This window comes from Coptis chinensis, chromosome 8 (genome assembly GCF_015680905.1).
Source record: "Coptis chinensis isolate HL-2020 chromosome 8, ASM1568090v1, whole genome shotgun sequence".
Lineage (NCBI taxonomy): Eukaryota > Viridiplantae > Streptophyta > Magnoliopsida > Ranunculales > Ranunculaceae > Coptis > Coptis chinensis.
Genome location: NC_141463.1, coordinates 95,951 through 108,445, shown reverse-complemented (window position 1 = coordinate 108,445; position 12,495 = coordinate 95,951). Strand labels below are relative to the sequence as shown.

At 37.8% G+C, this 12,495-nt stretch overlaps 3 protein-coding genes across 10 annotated transcripts; all 3 read left to right on the top strand.

Annotated features, from left to right (window-relative positions):
* Nucleotides 1-672: 672 nt before the first annotated feature.
* Nucleotides 673-4,996, top strand: LOC147479089 (protein DETOXIFICATION 16-like). The gene is made up of 8 exons (XM_086577254.1): nt 673-1,010; nt 2,880-3,418; nt 3,526-3,612; nt 3,835-3,891; nt 3,981-4,219; nt 4,418-4,536; nt 4,655-4,741; nt 4,837-4,996. Exons 1-8 carry the CDS (start codon nt 753-755, stop codon nt 4,894-4,896), a joined length of 1,446 nt encoding a protein of 481 aa, XP_086433380.1. The 5' UTR covers nt 673-752; the 3' UTR covers nt 4,897-4,996.
* LOC147479088 (protein DETOXIFICATION 16-like) lies at nt 4,891-11,126 on the top strand. Of its 8 annotated transcripts, XM_086577240.1 has the most exons (10): nt 5,738-5,853; nt 5,941-6,223; nt 7,984-8,017; nt 8,144-8,528; nt 8,631-8,717; nt 8,897-8,953; nt 9,045-9,283; nt 9,478-9,596; nt 9,690-9,776; nt 9,870-10,166. In XM_086577240.1, coding segments are annotated over exons 1-10 (1,353 nt in total). In that variant the 5' UTR covers nt 5,738-5,851; the 3' UTR covers nt 9,930-10,166. The 8 variants fall into 8 exon arrangements, with proteins under 8 accessions (XP_086433364.1, XP_086433362.1, XP_086433367.1 ...); XM_086577238.1 differs by lacking the exon at nt 5,738-5,853 and adding an exon at nt 4,891-5,004 and having other exon boundaries at nt 7,984-8,528; XM_086577236.1 differs by having other exon boundaries at nt 5,693-5,820; nt 7,984-8,528.
* Nucleotides 11,127-11,151: 25 nt separating this feature from the next.
* CRR3 (chlororespiratory reduction 3) lies at nt 11,152-12,405 on the top strand. The gene is made up of 3 exons (XM_086577253.1): nt 11,152-11,407; nt 11,512-11,651; nt 11,977-12,405. The coding sequence occupies exons 1-3, from the start codon at nt 11,163-11,165 to the stop codon at nt 12,099-12,101; spliced, it is 510 nt and encodes a 169-aa protein (XP_086433379.1). The 5' UTR covers nt 11,152-11,162; the 3' UTR covers nt 12,102-12,405.
* Nucleotides 12,406-12,495: the final 90 nt, after the last annotated feature.

Sequence of the window (12,495 nt, the reverse complement as noted above, 5' to 3'; positions counted from 1 at the left end):
AAATTCTCCTAGCATTGCAAGATATTTATTCTCCTAGTATTATGGAGTCATCAGAAGTGAAGAATGGATACGCTGTGATCAGGGGTAAGGGTGGAATTCGAGGCTAAACAAGCCGAGCTTCTTTGATCTCGCTCGGCTCGCTAGGGAGTTTAAATCCCCTTGAGCTCGGGCTCATATAGTTAAACGAAGTCATCACCTTAAACGAGTTTTCAAGCCGAGAGCTCTAGCATTCGGTTATTTTGGAGTCATAAATATGCTATTTGAACTAAAGAATGGATGCTAATTTGTTACACGAGCTTTTTTATTTGATCAGGGGCTCAATGATGGAGTTTTGTGGCTGCTTAAACGAGCCAAGCCCAAGCCGAGCTCCGAGCCCTCGGCTCAAATTCCACCCTTAATCAGGGGCAATGATGGAGTTTTTGTGGCTGCTGCCAACCAAATTGGAAGAGCCTCGTTAAGGTCAAAAGCAGTACACTTCACTAACCAATCTAACCAATCTTTTTGAATTTTTTTTCAATTGTTTGCTAGTGTATGTTTTGTATTTAACTATATTTGGACTGCTGGGGATGGCCTACTGAAGAACTGTTGTGTTCAATCCTTAATTAAGGATGCATGAATCAATGCGCCAATGGAAAGAACCAAAATTTATCTTCCATATTACATATTGCATTCTCCATTTTCTTTTCCCTTTTTATCAGGGAATCTCAACACACCAGTGATATTTAACAATATCCTTGTCATATTGAAAACAAATGGATAGTCTTGAAATTCCTCTACTTGGGAATACTCAAGAAAACTCTCTTGGATTCACAAAGAGTCTTCATAGAGCAATTATTGTTGCAGAGGTGAAGAAGCAATTATGGTTAGCAGGACCTCTTATAACAGTGAATCTGTCGCTATACGCATTGCAGGTGATATCTGTTATGTTTGTGGGACATCTTGGAGAGTTGGCTCTTTCTGGTGCTTCCATGGCTACTTCTTTTGCTTCTGTCACTGGTTTCAGTTTGTTGGTATGTTAAGTTTCGTCCTATTTCTCTTTTCTAGATTTGCATTTTTTAGGTTTGTAGTTCATCATTTTGGCTATTTTTTCAGAAAAAAAAACTTTGTGTCAATCTATAGAATTAAGTGTATTTACTTTGTTTGTTTCTTTGGATGGACTCCCGGGGCCGGCTCTGAGGGGTAGGCCACATAGGGCCCCCACTTATTGCTATATATTTAGGGCCCTAATGGACTATATACTCACTACTCATGTCCATATTATTATTATTATTTTTTTAAAGTTTGGTTAGGCCCATTTGGTTCATAAGCTCAACTAGGGGTGTCTCTTTTTGCCGAATTTCCGATTTTTCCGAAATCCGACCCGAAATTGGTTTGGCTTTGGGTGTAGTTTTTATGGGCCGATTTTCCGATTTCCGAAAATTCCGAAAAAAAATTGGATCGGATTTGGATATAATTCTAAAATCCGAGGGCCCCGATATTATTGCCAATTTATTTGCTATATATTTAGGTTCATTCATTTTCTAGTTTTTACTTAAAAAAAAAAACAAAAATGGACTATATTTACTCACTACTCATGTCCATATTATTATTATTATTTTTTAAAGTTTGGTCCAAGACCATAATCCATTATTTTGGTTCACCTAAAAAGATTTAAACAACAAATACTGCAAGTCCTTTAGGCTGGGTGCATGTTATTTTTCTTGGATCCTTGTTTGAATGAAAATGGGTTTTCCTTAAAAAAATGGATGGTTTTCTCCCCTACAATGAACATTGGTGGTGGATCTTTTTTACAAGTATTCTTATCGAGTTATTCCAAATGGAAATATATTTTGAATCGAAAAAAAATGGATATAGATATTTAGGTTCGAAATTTTTTTGAAAAATTCGAAGGAGGTTAAATCCGAGAGAAGTCACCCCTAAGCTGTATCGCAAGTCCTTTAGAATTTTGGGTGCAATGGCTCCCCATTTCAAAAGTGGAAGTGGTGGTTTTTACCTCTTATCTCCATAATATTCTCCATATAAGAGTAATATTGAGGAATCTGAGTGTATTTCCATGAAGTTGAAATGGCGTGGTTTGTAAAAACCCAAACGGTGCCACTTGAAGTGGCGTGGAGTACATTTTTCAATTTCATACCGTGCCATTTGAAGTGGCGTGGAATACATTTTTTTTTGTTAATTCCGCGCTGGTTGAAGTGGCGTAGAATGGTCCGAACCATTGAACACCACAATTGACTCCCCATCCTCAAAACACTGTTTTTTGGTAGAATGGAGATAGAGGGTGATGCACCATTGGACTTTGCCTTAGTGAAACAAAAGAAACAAAGTTACCGTAAGCTCTTTTTTTTTTTTGGTTTCCTAAGCAAAAGGGCCCATTTTAAGGAGGCTTGCCTAGGGCCACCCAAACCTCAGAGCCGGCCCTGGGACTCTGTTCCATTGCTTAGGAACTACTGCTGTCTTGAGCAGAGATAAGATTCATCATTTGTAACTCATTTGTTACCGTAGGAACTTCCTCGAGACAGCAGTTCCTTTAGAATGTCCTTTAGAATCAACCCATCTATCTATCGCGAACGGTTGCCATTACTCTAAATAAACAATAATGTGGTAAAATAGGATGTAGATGTTAGCTATTAATGATCCAGCAGTAATTACACAATTTTGGTGTGGCTATACAATTATACCAATTAGGGGAGATTGGAAAGACCAGTGTACATATTGGTTTTCATGTGTATTGCCATATCAATGTAGTTTGTACTAAGGATATATTTCCTAATGATCTTTGAGCCTTTATTTTTTAAATGCTCCATGAAGTTCCAAATACCGTTGTTGAAGTCCTTTGCAGTGATTATAACTCTTATTCTGTTTATCCTTTTGTTGGATAGGTTGGAATGGCAAGTGCATTGGACACCTTATGTGGTCAGTCCTATGGAGCTAAACAGTATCATATGCTCGGTGTTCATATGCAAAGAGCTATGTTTGTTCTCTTACTTGTTAGCATTCCGCTCGCATTTGTGTGGGCCAACACAGGTTACATTCTTACAGTGGTGGGTCAAGATCCAGATATAGCGGCAGAAGCGGGACAGTATGCTCGTTTCATGATCCCCAGCATTTTTGCCTATTCCATTCTTCAGTGTCATATCATATTTCTGCAAACTCAAAATAATGTATTCCCAATGATGATAAGTGCTGGAATTACAACATTATTACATCTTCCTCTCTGTTGGATTCTTGTTTTCAAATCTGGCCTTGGCAACAAAGGTGCGGCATTGGCAAATGCTACCTCCTATTGGGTAAATGCTATTATGTTGGCACTTTATGTCAATTTCTCCCCATCTTGCAAGAATACTTGGACAGGTTTCTCAAGAGCTGCATTTCATGATGTACTACACTTTTTAGGCTTGCTGTTCCTTCTGCTGTTATGGTCTGGTAAGAATGCAGCATCTACCTGTATATACAAGTTGGTATTATATTACTTTCAGATTTAGTCAAATCACCTACTGTTGTATGTTGTATTGTGACTTGGAACAGCTTGGAAATCTGGTCGTTCGAGCTGATGGTTCTTCTATCTGGTCTTCTCCCTAATCCAAGACTAGAAACATCAGTGTTGTCAATCAGGTTAACATATAAAAACAAATAACTTTCCCAATTTTAATTTCCTATATTTCCCCCCCTCAAATGATGATAACAGGGTCGTTTTAATCCGTATTCATATCAGTATATTCTAATAAATCAGCCATATTAAAAATACCCGTTAGCGACTTAAGCTACTAAGCTAACAGAGTTCCTATAAGAGTTTGTACTTTATTTACCATTATTAATAGGTTTGCTTTTGAACAGCCTTAACACGTGTGCGGTGATCTTTATGATCCCAAAAGGACTGAGTGGCACAGTAAGGTTAGTTAAGCTGAATAGATTTGTGCTACCCCTGCCCCTCTCTCAATTATACAATGTTGATCCAATCTTACTTGTTTTTCCTTTTATAGCACAAGAGTTTCAAATGAATTGGGAGCTGGGCATCCACGAGCTGCCAAGTTAGCTGTGTGCGTAGGAGTAGCCATGTTTGTAATTGTAGGCATTTCATTAGGTTCAGTCATGATTCTAGTGCGTCGAGAGTGGGGCAAATGTTATAGCAATGTGGAGAGGGTAGTGGAATATGTTGCAGTTATGGTGCCATTGATTGCAGCATCCTACTTACTTGACGGTATCCAGGCTGTTCTTTCAGGTTTGTGCCACTTCACCTTCCACTTATGAATCTCTTCCACTTATTGGATGAAATTCACTGATCTTGTCTTTCAGGCCATTATAGATTTCTTTTGTAAAAAACGTCTACTTTAGAAGGAAAACTTATACCTCAAAATAACATGCTCAACTAAATCCACAAAGATCAAAAACTTAACTAGTGGACATCTTTAAATATTAGGCACCATTAGAGGATGTGGTCGGCAGAAGATTGGTGCTGTAGTCAATCTTGGAGCCTATTACCTTGCTGGTATTCCTTCTAGTATTGTTTTAGCATTTGTCTTCCATGTTGGAGGAAAGGTGAGTATCATTTACTTTTTCTCATTCTTTCATGTCTATATATTCGTCCCTGTACATGTACCAGAATATGGAATGGCATTCAGTCCTTAATATGCATCTTATTGTACTCTGTTAACAGGGACTCTGGTTAGGAATTACATTTGCGCTTTTTGTACAATCCTTCTTTCTTTTAATCATAACCATACGTACTGACTGGGAACAAGAAGTGAGAAAACAATTTTACTGTCTCTAGTTCAAATAGTAATTCAATTTTACATGCAAATGAGTGAAATCTAATATGCTATGATCTTTCTTGTTCAGGCAAAGAAGGCTGTGGATAGAGTTTACAATGCCATCGTCCGTGTAGATCTAGAACAATGATGACAAACTCTTATTAGTGCATGAACATTGTTAGTTGACATATATATACAGTTCAAAATATGAGTACCTGAGGAAGACAAATCAACTGCATTTTGAGAAATCTCAGTTGTATGAAATCCCTTTATTTTTATCTGATTAACGTACGTTTTGCTGTTTGGCTTGTTGCATGAGCATGAGTGGTTCTGTACTGAAACAAACCATCAAATTCTGCGTACTATATCGATGTAGAAACTAGTAGGGATAGTTATGGATGACTCCCAATAATTAGTATTCCACTAGGAATGGAATAAGGTCCTCCCTCAGTCAAACCAACAATTCTCGATCTATTAAGTTGAAGGATACCCACCAGTTGCAACATCCAAAGGCTACGAGATAATGAAGTTATTGCACTCATAGTAACTTGCTTAGCTTGTACTATTTGCAGGTTCTCCTTGAAATTGATCAAGGGGCACATCTACTTCGAAGTAGTTCACAGTGACAAAACTAGATGCCTACATGGTTGAAAGGGCCAAGTTGCTTAGTTGGTTATACTTGAAAGTTGTTGCCTCTAACCACAGACTTGGCTTCAATCCACTAGTACCATTATTCTCAAGTAAGCTATCAAAAGCAAAATCAAGGGAAATGCCATTGGTATTTCTTGCTCTTCATAAAAGCTAATTCCTTGCGTCACAAGTCATATAATAATGTATCAACTCAAAGCACTGTGGCAACAACCTTAATACCTGTTGCGTGCATAATATCAGAAATGAAGCATGAATGGTCGACATGTTTGACGCTGTGATCAGGGACAATGATGGAATTTTTATAACTGTTGCCACTTGCCAGTCAAATTGGAAGATCCTAAAGCAGTACTGATGAGTGCCGACAACATGAAATTTGGATTTGCTTGTACTACTTAGCAGAACAATTGGTGTACGTAACAGAGTGAGTGTGTTGGGGAGGGCCTACTGAAGAAATGTTAGAAAGTTCCACTACAATATTACATAATGCATATTTCGTTCTTCCCTATATTAAGTAATCTCAATATTTCTCTTATATTGGCAGGGAAAAAATGGATACTGAAGAGACAAACCCGTGTCTTGAAACTCCTCTTCTTGTGAAAACTCAAGAAAACTCTCTTGGATACAAAAAGAGTCTTCTTAGAGCAAATATTGTTGCAGAGGTGAAGAAGCAATTATGGTTAGCAGGACCTCTTATAGCAGTGAATCTATTGCTATTCTCATTGCAGGTGATATCTGTTATGTTTGTGGGACATCTTGGAGAGCTAGCTCTTTCTGGTGCATCCATGGCTACTTCCATTGCTTCTGTCACTGGCTTCAGTTTGTTGGTATGTTCATCTTATTTCTTTTTTCTAGATTTGGATTTTTACGTTTGTAGTTCATCATTGTGGCTATTTTTTCATAGAAAAACATTGCGTCCAACTATTGAATTAAGTGTATTTTACTTTGTTCGATTCTTTGGATGGACTCTGTTCCATTGCTAGCTTAGGAACTACTGCTGTCTTGAGTTAAGCCCAGGGTAGATCTTGGGAAAATAAAATACTAGTAAGCTGTAAGCCCAGTATGAACATTTAGCTAAGCCCAAATCAGTCTAAAGTTGATCTTGAGAATAATATCAGTAAGCCCAAGGTAGTATTTGATTATGGACCATCTTATTCTTAATTCTTTTGAGTTTCTGACTAATGGCCCAAGAAGTAAGTGTTGCATCCAAGGCCCAAAATTTCGATATCGGTTAATATATCAGTGTACTAAAAAACCGAGATATATCGGATATATCGGATATTCGTTTTTTCAAATGTTTCAACCTAAAATATCGGGATCAAGCCCTGTATATCGGGTCGGATATTTTAAATTTTCAATATTAACAAAGCCCGATATATATGGATTATATAGATATAAATTCATATCGAAACTCGATATATTCGAAAAAAGGGGTTCAATATTCGGTGGATATATATCGAAATTCGAAAAAATTCAAAATTCAAAATGTCGGAGGGTCGAAATTTTAATGGATCTTTCGGGTTTTTAATTTATCGAGTTTCAAATGTTTTCGAAAGGACCAAGCCCTAATCGGTCTTTAACTATGGAACAATTCGGGTTGGGTCGGATTATATTGAGTTGGTCAAGTTTTTAGGGATATTTTTTAGAATTAGGAGATAAAAAACATCAAAATTAAAATCTTTAATGAAATCAAAGAGATTTGATTGTTTGAAAGAGAAACTAACCTTGATGATTACATTATTCTCTCTAAAATAGAGAATCTCAACTTATTTTTACAATAATAGAAAGATTGAAAGATATACGTACATATATGCACACAAGCTCGGGTTTTTCAGTTTTTTGATATTCTAACCCGAGACCAACCCAAAACCAAGTCAGGTTTTGATTTTACAAAACCAAACCTGGACCACGGATATGACATGTTAGCCCAGGACCAACAAAAATCGGGTTTTAGTCCATTGGCTTGGGCTAACCCGCCCCAAGTTGCACCCACTTTGTTGCTTCCACTTTTCTTCCCTCTCTCCGATTCGTAACTCTCCCATCATGGCCATAAGCACTTAGGATGGCGTTTGTTTACTCACTTAACTAAGGAAAGGAAAGCTATTGAATGGTATACTGCATGTATAGCCCTAAAAATAAAACATCTCACAAGTATTTTGTTCATGATTAGTACTACAACTTGGGGAACATATAATCCTGGCTCCGCCCCTGAGATAAGATTCATCGTTTATAAATAAATAAATCATCTGGTACCATAGGAACTTATTAGCAACAATAAAACATCCTAATCTATTCCTTTAGAATGAACCTATCTATTGCGAAAGTAGGATGTAGATGTTAGATTTTTCGGTCCAGCAGTAACTACACAATTTTGGTGTGGCTAGACCATCATACCAATTAGGGGAGGGGTAAATCTCTTCCAAACCTTAATTGGAAAGACCTGTGTACATATTGGTTTTCATGTGTAATAATACCAAATCAATGTAGTTTGTACTACATAAATATTTCCTAATTATCTTTATGAGCATTTATTATTTATATGCTCCATGAAGTTCCAAATCCCGTTGTTTATCCTGGCATTGGATAGGCTGGAATGGCAAGCGCATTGGACACCTTATGTGGTCAGTCCTATGGAGCTAAACAGTATCATATGCTCGGTGTTCATATGCAAAGAGCTATGTTTGTTCTCTTACTTGTCAGCATTCCGCTCGCATTTGTGTGGGCAAACACAGGTTACATTCTTGCAGCCGTGGGTCAAGATCCAGATATAGCGGCAGAAGCGGGACAGTATGCTCGTTTCATGATCCCCATCATTTTTGCCTATTCCATTCTTCAGTGTCATATCAGATTTCTGCAAGCTCAAAATAATGTATTCCCAATGATGATAAGTGCGGGAATTACAACATTACTACATCTTCCTATCTGTTGGATTCTTATTTTCAAATGTGGCCTTGGCATTAAAGGTGCAGCATTGGCAAATGTTACCTCCTATTGGGTCAATGCTATTATGTTGGTACTCTATGTCAATTTCTCCCCATCTTGCAAGAATACTTGGACAGGTTTCTCAAGAGCTGCATTTCATGATGTACTACACTTTTTTAGGCTTGCTGTTCCTTCTGCTGTTATGATGTGGTAAGGCTGCATCCACCTTTCTATGCAAGTTGGTATTCTACTACTATCAGATTTAGGAAAATCACCTATTATTGTTATCTGTTGTATTGTGACTTGGAACAGCTTGGAACTCTGGTCGTTCGAGCTGATGGTTCTAATATCGGGCTTTCTCCCTAATGCAAAACTAGAAACATCAGTGTTGTCAATCAGGTTAACATATTAAAAAAATTAGCTTTTCAATTTTTCCTATATTATATTCCCCTGTTAAGTTTTTCACCGAATTCATATCACTATGTTCTAACAAATAGTCCATACTAAAAGCCACTAACAGAGTTCCTATACGATCTTGTACTTTTATTTACCATTATTAATATGTTTGCTCTGAACAGCGTTAATACGTGTGCAATAATCTATACGATCCCCGCAGGACTGAGTGGCACAGTGAGGTTAGTTCATCTGAATGGATTTGTGCTACCCTCCTGCCCTCTCTCTCAATTATACTTATTGATCCAATCGTACTTGTTTTTCCTTTTATAGCACAAGAGTTTCAAATGAATTGGGAGCTGGGCATCCACGAGCTGCCAAGTTAGCTGTGTGCGTAGCAGTAGCCATGTTTGTAATTGAAGGCATTTCGTTAGGTTCAGTCATGATTCTGGTGCGTCGAGTGTGGGGCAAATGTTATAGCAATGAGGAGAGGGTAGTGGAATACGTTGCAATTATGGTGCCATTGATCGCAGCATCCTACTTACTTGATGGCATCCAGTCTGTTCTTTCAGGTTTTTGTCACTTCACCTTCCACTTATGAATCTCATCCACTTATTGGATGAAATTCAGTCTCGTCTTTCAGGCCACTATAAATTCCTTTAGCAAAAAGCATATACTCCAGAAGGAAACTTATACCTCAAATAACATGCTCAACTAAATTCACAAAGATCAATGAATTTACCAGGGGACATCTCTTAATATGTAGGCGCCGTTAGAGGGAGTGGCCGGCAGAAGGTTGGTGCTGTAGTCAATCTAGGCGCCTATTACCTCGCTGGCATTCCTTCTGGTATTGTTTTAGCATTTGTCTTCCATTTTGGAGGAAAGGTGAGTATCGTTTATTATTTCAATTCTTTCTTGGTCTATACATTCTTCCTTTTGCATTTACCAGAATATTCTGCACCTAAATTTTGTTAACAGGGACTCTGGTTAGGAATTACATGTGCACTTTTTGTACAATCCTTCTTTCTTCTAATCTTAACCATACGCACTGACTGGGAACAAGAAGTGAGAAAACAGTTTGACTGTCCTTAGTTCATCAGTAATTCAATTTTACTGGCAAATGAGTAAAATCTAAAATGCTACTATCTTCTTGTTCAGGCAAAGAAGGCTATGGATAGAGTTAACAATGCCATCGACCGTGTAGATCTTGAACAATGATGACTAACTCTTACCAGGGGCGGCTCTGAGGGTAGCCGAGAGAGGCGGGCAGCTGGGGCCCCAAATTTTTTGCTTATAACTAGGGCCCTGAATTCAGTGACGACTATTACTACACGTTTTATGTTTTTACAGTGTCTACTAAGAAAACCACTAGTTTACTCACAAGACAGAAAGCGTACTGCACAATAACACTTTCTTCTTCTCCAACCTATCAATTCACCTCATTTTAATCAACTCTATATAGGTTTTTTGTAGGATCTCAAAAGGTAGGGATGCCTCACATTAAGTGCTCGGATAGGGCCCTTAAGAACTCAGGGCCGCCCCTGACTCTTACCAGTGCATAAACATTCTTAATACTTAACATATATGATATAATATGCAGGTCAAAATATGAGTACCTGAAATATCTCTACTATACGACATAGACTAAAAAATGCTTCTAATCCTAGTCGCAGTTAAATGACGTAAATAACGTATTTTCTTTTTATTATTGTTCTCCCTTTGTCTATATCTTGTCATCGTTTTGCTATTAGGCCTGTTGCATGATTGGCTCTGTACTAAAAGTCTATAACAAACTCTCAAATTCTGCCTACTAAATTGACGAGAAACTAGTATGTAGTGAAGGTTACTTCACAAGTATATTTATTCTACTCATTGGAATTAGAAATTCGGAGTGACGGCATATATGTTGAAAATGCACTAGCAAATTGATACATTTGAGTTGCATGCTCAGAGTGACTTGCCTGTACTACTTAGCTTGCAGGTGTTCTCCTTGGAATTGATCATCAAAGTATTTTAAAGTGACAAAACTAGATGTCTAGATGCCTACATGGTTGAAAATGCCAAGTTGCTTAGTTGGTTAAAATTGAAAGTTGTTACCTCTAGGCTCTAACCACAGACTTGGGTTCAAAATCCACTAGTACCATTATTCCCAGCGATATGGAACCTAAAATCAGGATCAAAGATAGGAAAGTTTTCATACTGGAATCAGTTTATGTAGTTTTTTCTTACTAAAATTCTTACTTTATGCTTGTGCTTGATAACTAATCCCATATACAGTTGTTTATACAAGGAGTCAAGGACCAATAATAGTCAGCAAGTTTTACTCTGGGGTCAGTTTTACAACTATATCAGAACAGATAAAATTTATGATATTTTCTTGAGTGGATGACGTTCAAGCAGAAAGTTTTGGATGACTTGAAATTGTAGTAGGCAAGAAAGCAGTAGCAAATCATGGTGAGCAGCCTTGGTTTAAGCTGTACCGCCACTACCAACGCTCTCGTTTTCGCCTCTTTAGTACCCAAAAACAGCTCATCTAGTCTTCCTCCTACTATCCATAACCAAGAGAACAAGCCAAGGGGTGTGAACAAGATAAGAAATGCTACTCATAAGTCCAACACCATTCCAAAGAAACAACCTTCAGTTACTGAGATGGAAAGAGCAATTGGTGCTGGCATATTCCGCGATAATGATCCCAGGCATGCCATCATTACCACCACATAAATTTTATTCCCCATGTTATCTTCTCACTCTACTTGCTGGTATAATGTATTTATCTTGACTCTTCAATGTAATGTATCAGTGGGGCTGGAGAGAAGCAGACACTCTTTGACATGATATCGTCCACCCCGGCAAACTATCCAGAAAGCAAAGTAGAGAAAAAGCTTCGGGAAACTGGAGAATGGATTCTTGATGCCACTAAAGGCCCTACTCCTTCCGCTGGTACAATACTTCCTTAAGTCTAATCCATTCATCAATATGCATATATAAACACGCTCAGCAACATCCAGTTTCGTACTATAAGTCTGTAACGAACTAAAGCTTCAAACCCGGCATCTCAATGCTACCGTGCATGTTAAGAATCACTTTATTTGAAACAGTGTGAGTAATTATTCGATGAGGAATTGACTATGTGATTGCTGATATAATTTTTGGCTTGTCTAAATACAACTCACCATGTTCTCTTATTGCGTTCTGAATGTCGTTGTTAATTGGTGCCAATCGGCATTTCACTCACATCTTCACATTTTGTGTTAATTCTATGCAGGGCATGACATTTTGATGTCAATTTGCTTGGGAATCTTACCAATATGGCTGTTGTTTCTCTTGATTGCTTTCGGGGGTTTCAAACTACCATTTAGCACTCCTGCTCTGGATGACTTGATCATGTAAGTGGCACACTGGCACATTCATCTCAGCCCAAGCAGCACTAGAGTTCAGTCCTGAAGTTCCACCATTCCCAGGACATATATAAAGTTTCCAGCTTAGAGCTTAGAACGACATCTTAAGATGTATAATGGATTGCCGAATAGGATTAAAACAAGTACTCCTGAAGGACAAGTCCCGACATGGGAATGAAAATGTTTGATTTAAGTTATACATATATTGGCTCTTTCTTTCTGTACGTCGGAGAGCAGTGTCATAGTAACCAAACTTTCTTTAGATATATATTCCCAAAGTACATTTATTGTTTCCAGTGTCATAATGCCTTCCTACAGAAATTGAAATGCATTTGTCTATTCTAACATTAATTGGATTTTGTAGTTCCTACACCCTATAAATCACG

What these genes read in the sequence shown, in the direction of transcription:
- LOC147479088 (XM_086577235.1), top strand. An exon ending in CATCCAGTCTGTTCTTTCAG is followed by an intron (nt 9,284 to 9,477) that starts GTTTTTGTCACT and finishes CTTAATATGTAG; the next exon opens with GCGCCGTTAGAGGGAGTGGC. An exon ending in GCACTGACTGGGAACAAGAA is followed by an intron (nt 9,777 to 9,869) that starts GTGAGAAAACAG and finishes CTTCTTGTTCAG; the next exon opens with GCAAAGAAGGCTATGGATAG.
- LOC147479089 (XM_086577254.1), top strand. Translation starts at nt 753, where the DNA reads ATGGATAGTCTTGAAATTCCTCTACTTGGGAATACTCAAGAAAACTCT. An exon ending in TCACTGGTTTCAGTTTGTTG is followed by an intron (nt 1,011 to 2,879) that starts GTATGTTAAGTT and finishes TTTGTTGGATAG; the next exon opens with GTTGGAATGGCAAGTGCATT. An exon ending in GGACTGAGTGGCACAGTAAG is followed by an intron (nt 3,892 to 3,980) that starts GTTAGTTAAGCT and finishes TTCCTTTTATAG; the next exon opens with CACAAGAGTTTCAAATGAAT.
- CRR3 (XM_086577253.1), top strand. Translation starts at nt 11,163, where the DNA reads ATGGTGAGCAGCCTTGGTTTAAGCTGTACCGCCACTACCAACGCTCTC. An exon ending in TTCCGCGATAATGATCCCAG is followed by an intron (nt 11,408 to 11,511) that starts GCATGCCATCAT and finishes GTAATGTATCAG; the next exon opens with TGGGGCTGGAGAGAAGCAGA. An exon ending in AGGCCCTACTCCTTCCGCTG is followed by an intron (nt 11,652 to 11,976) that starts GTACAATACTTC and finishes AATTCTATGCAG; the next exon opens with GGCATGACATTTTGATGTCA.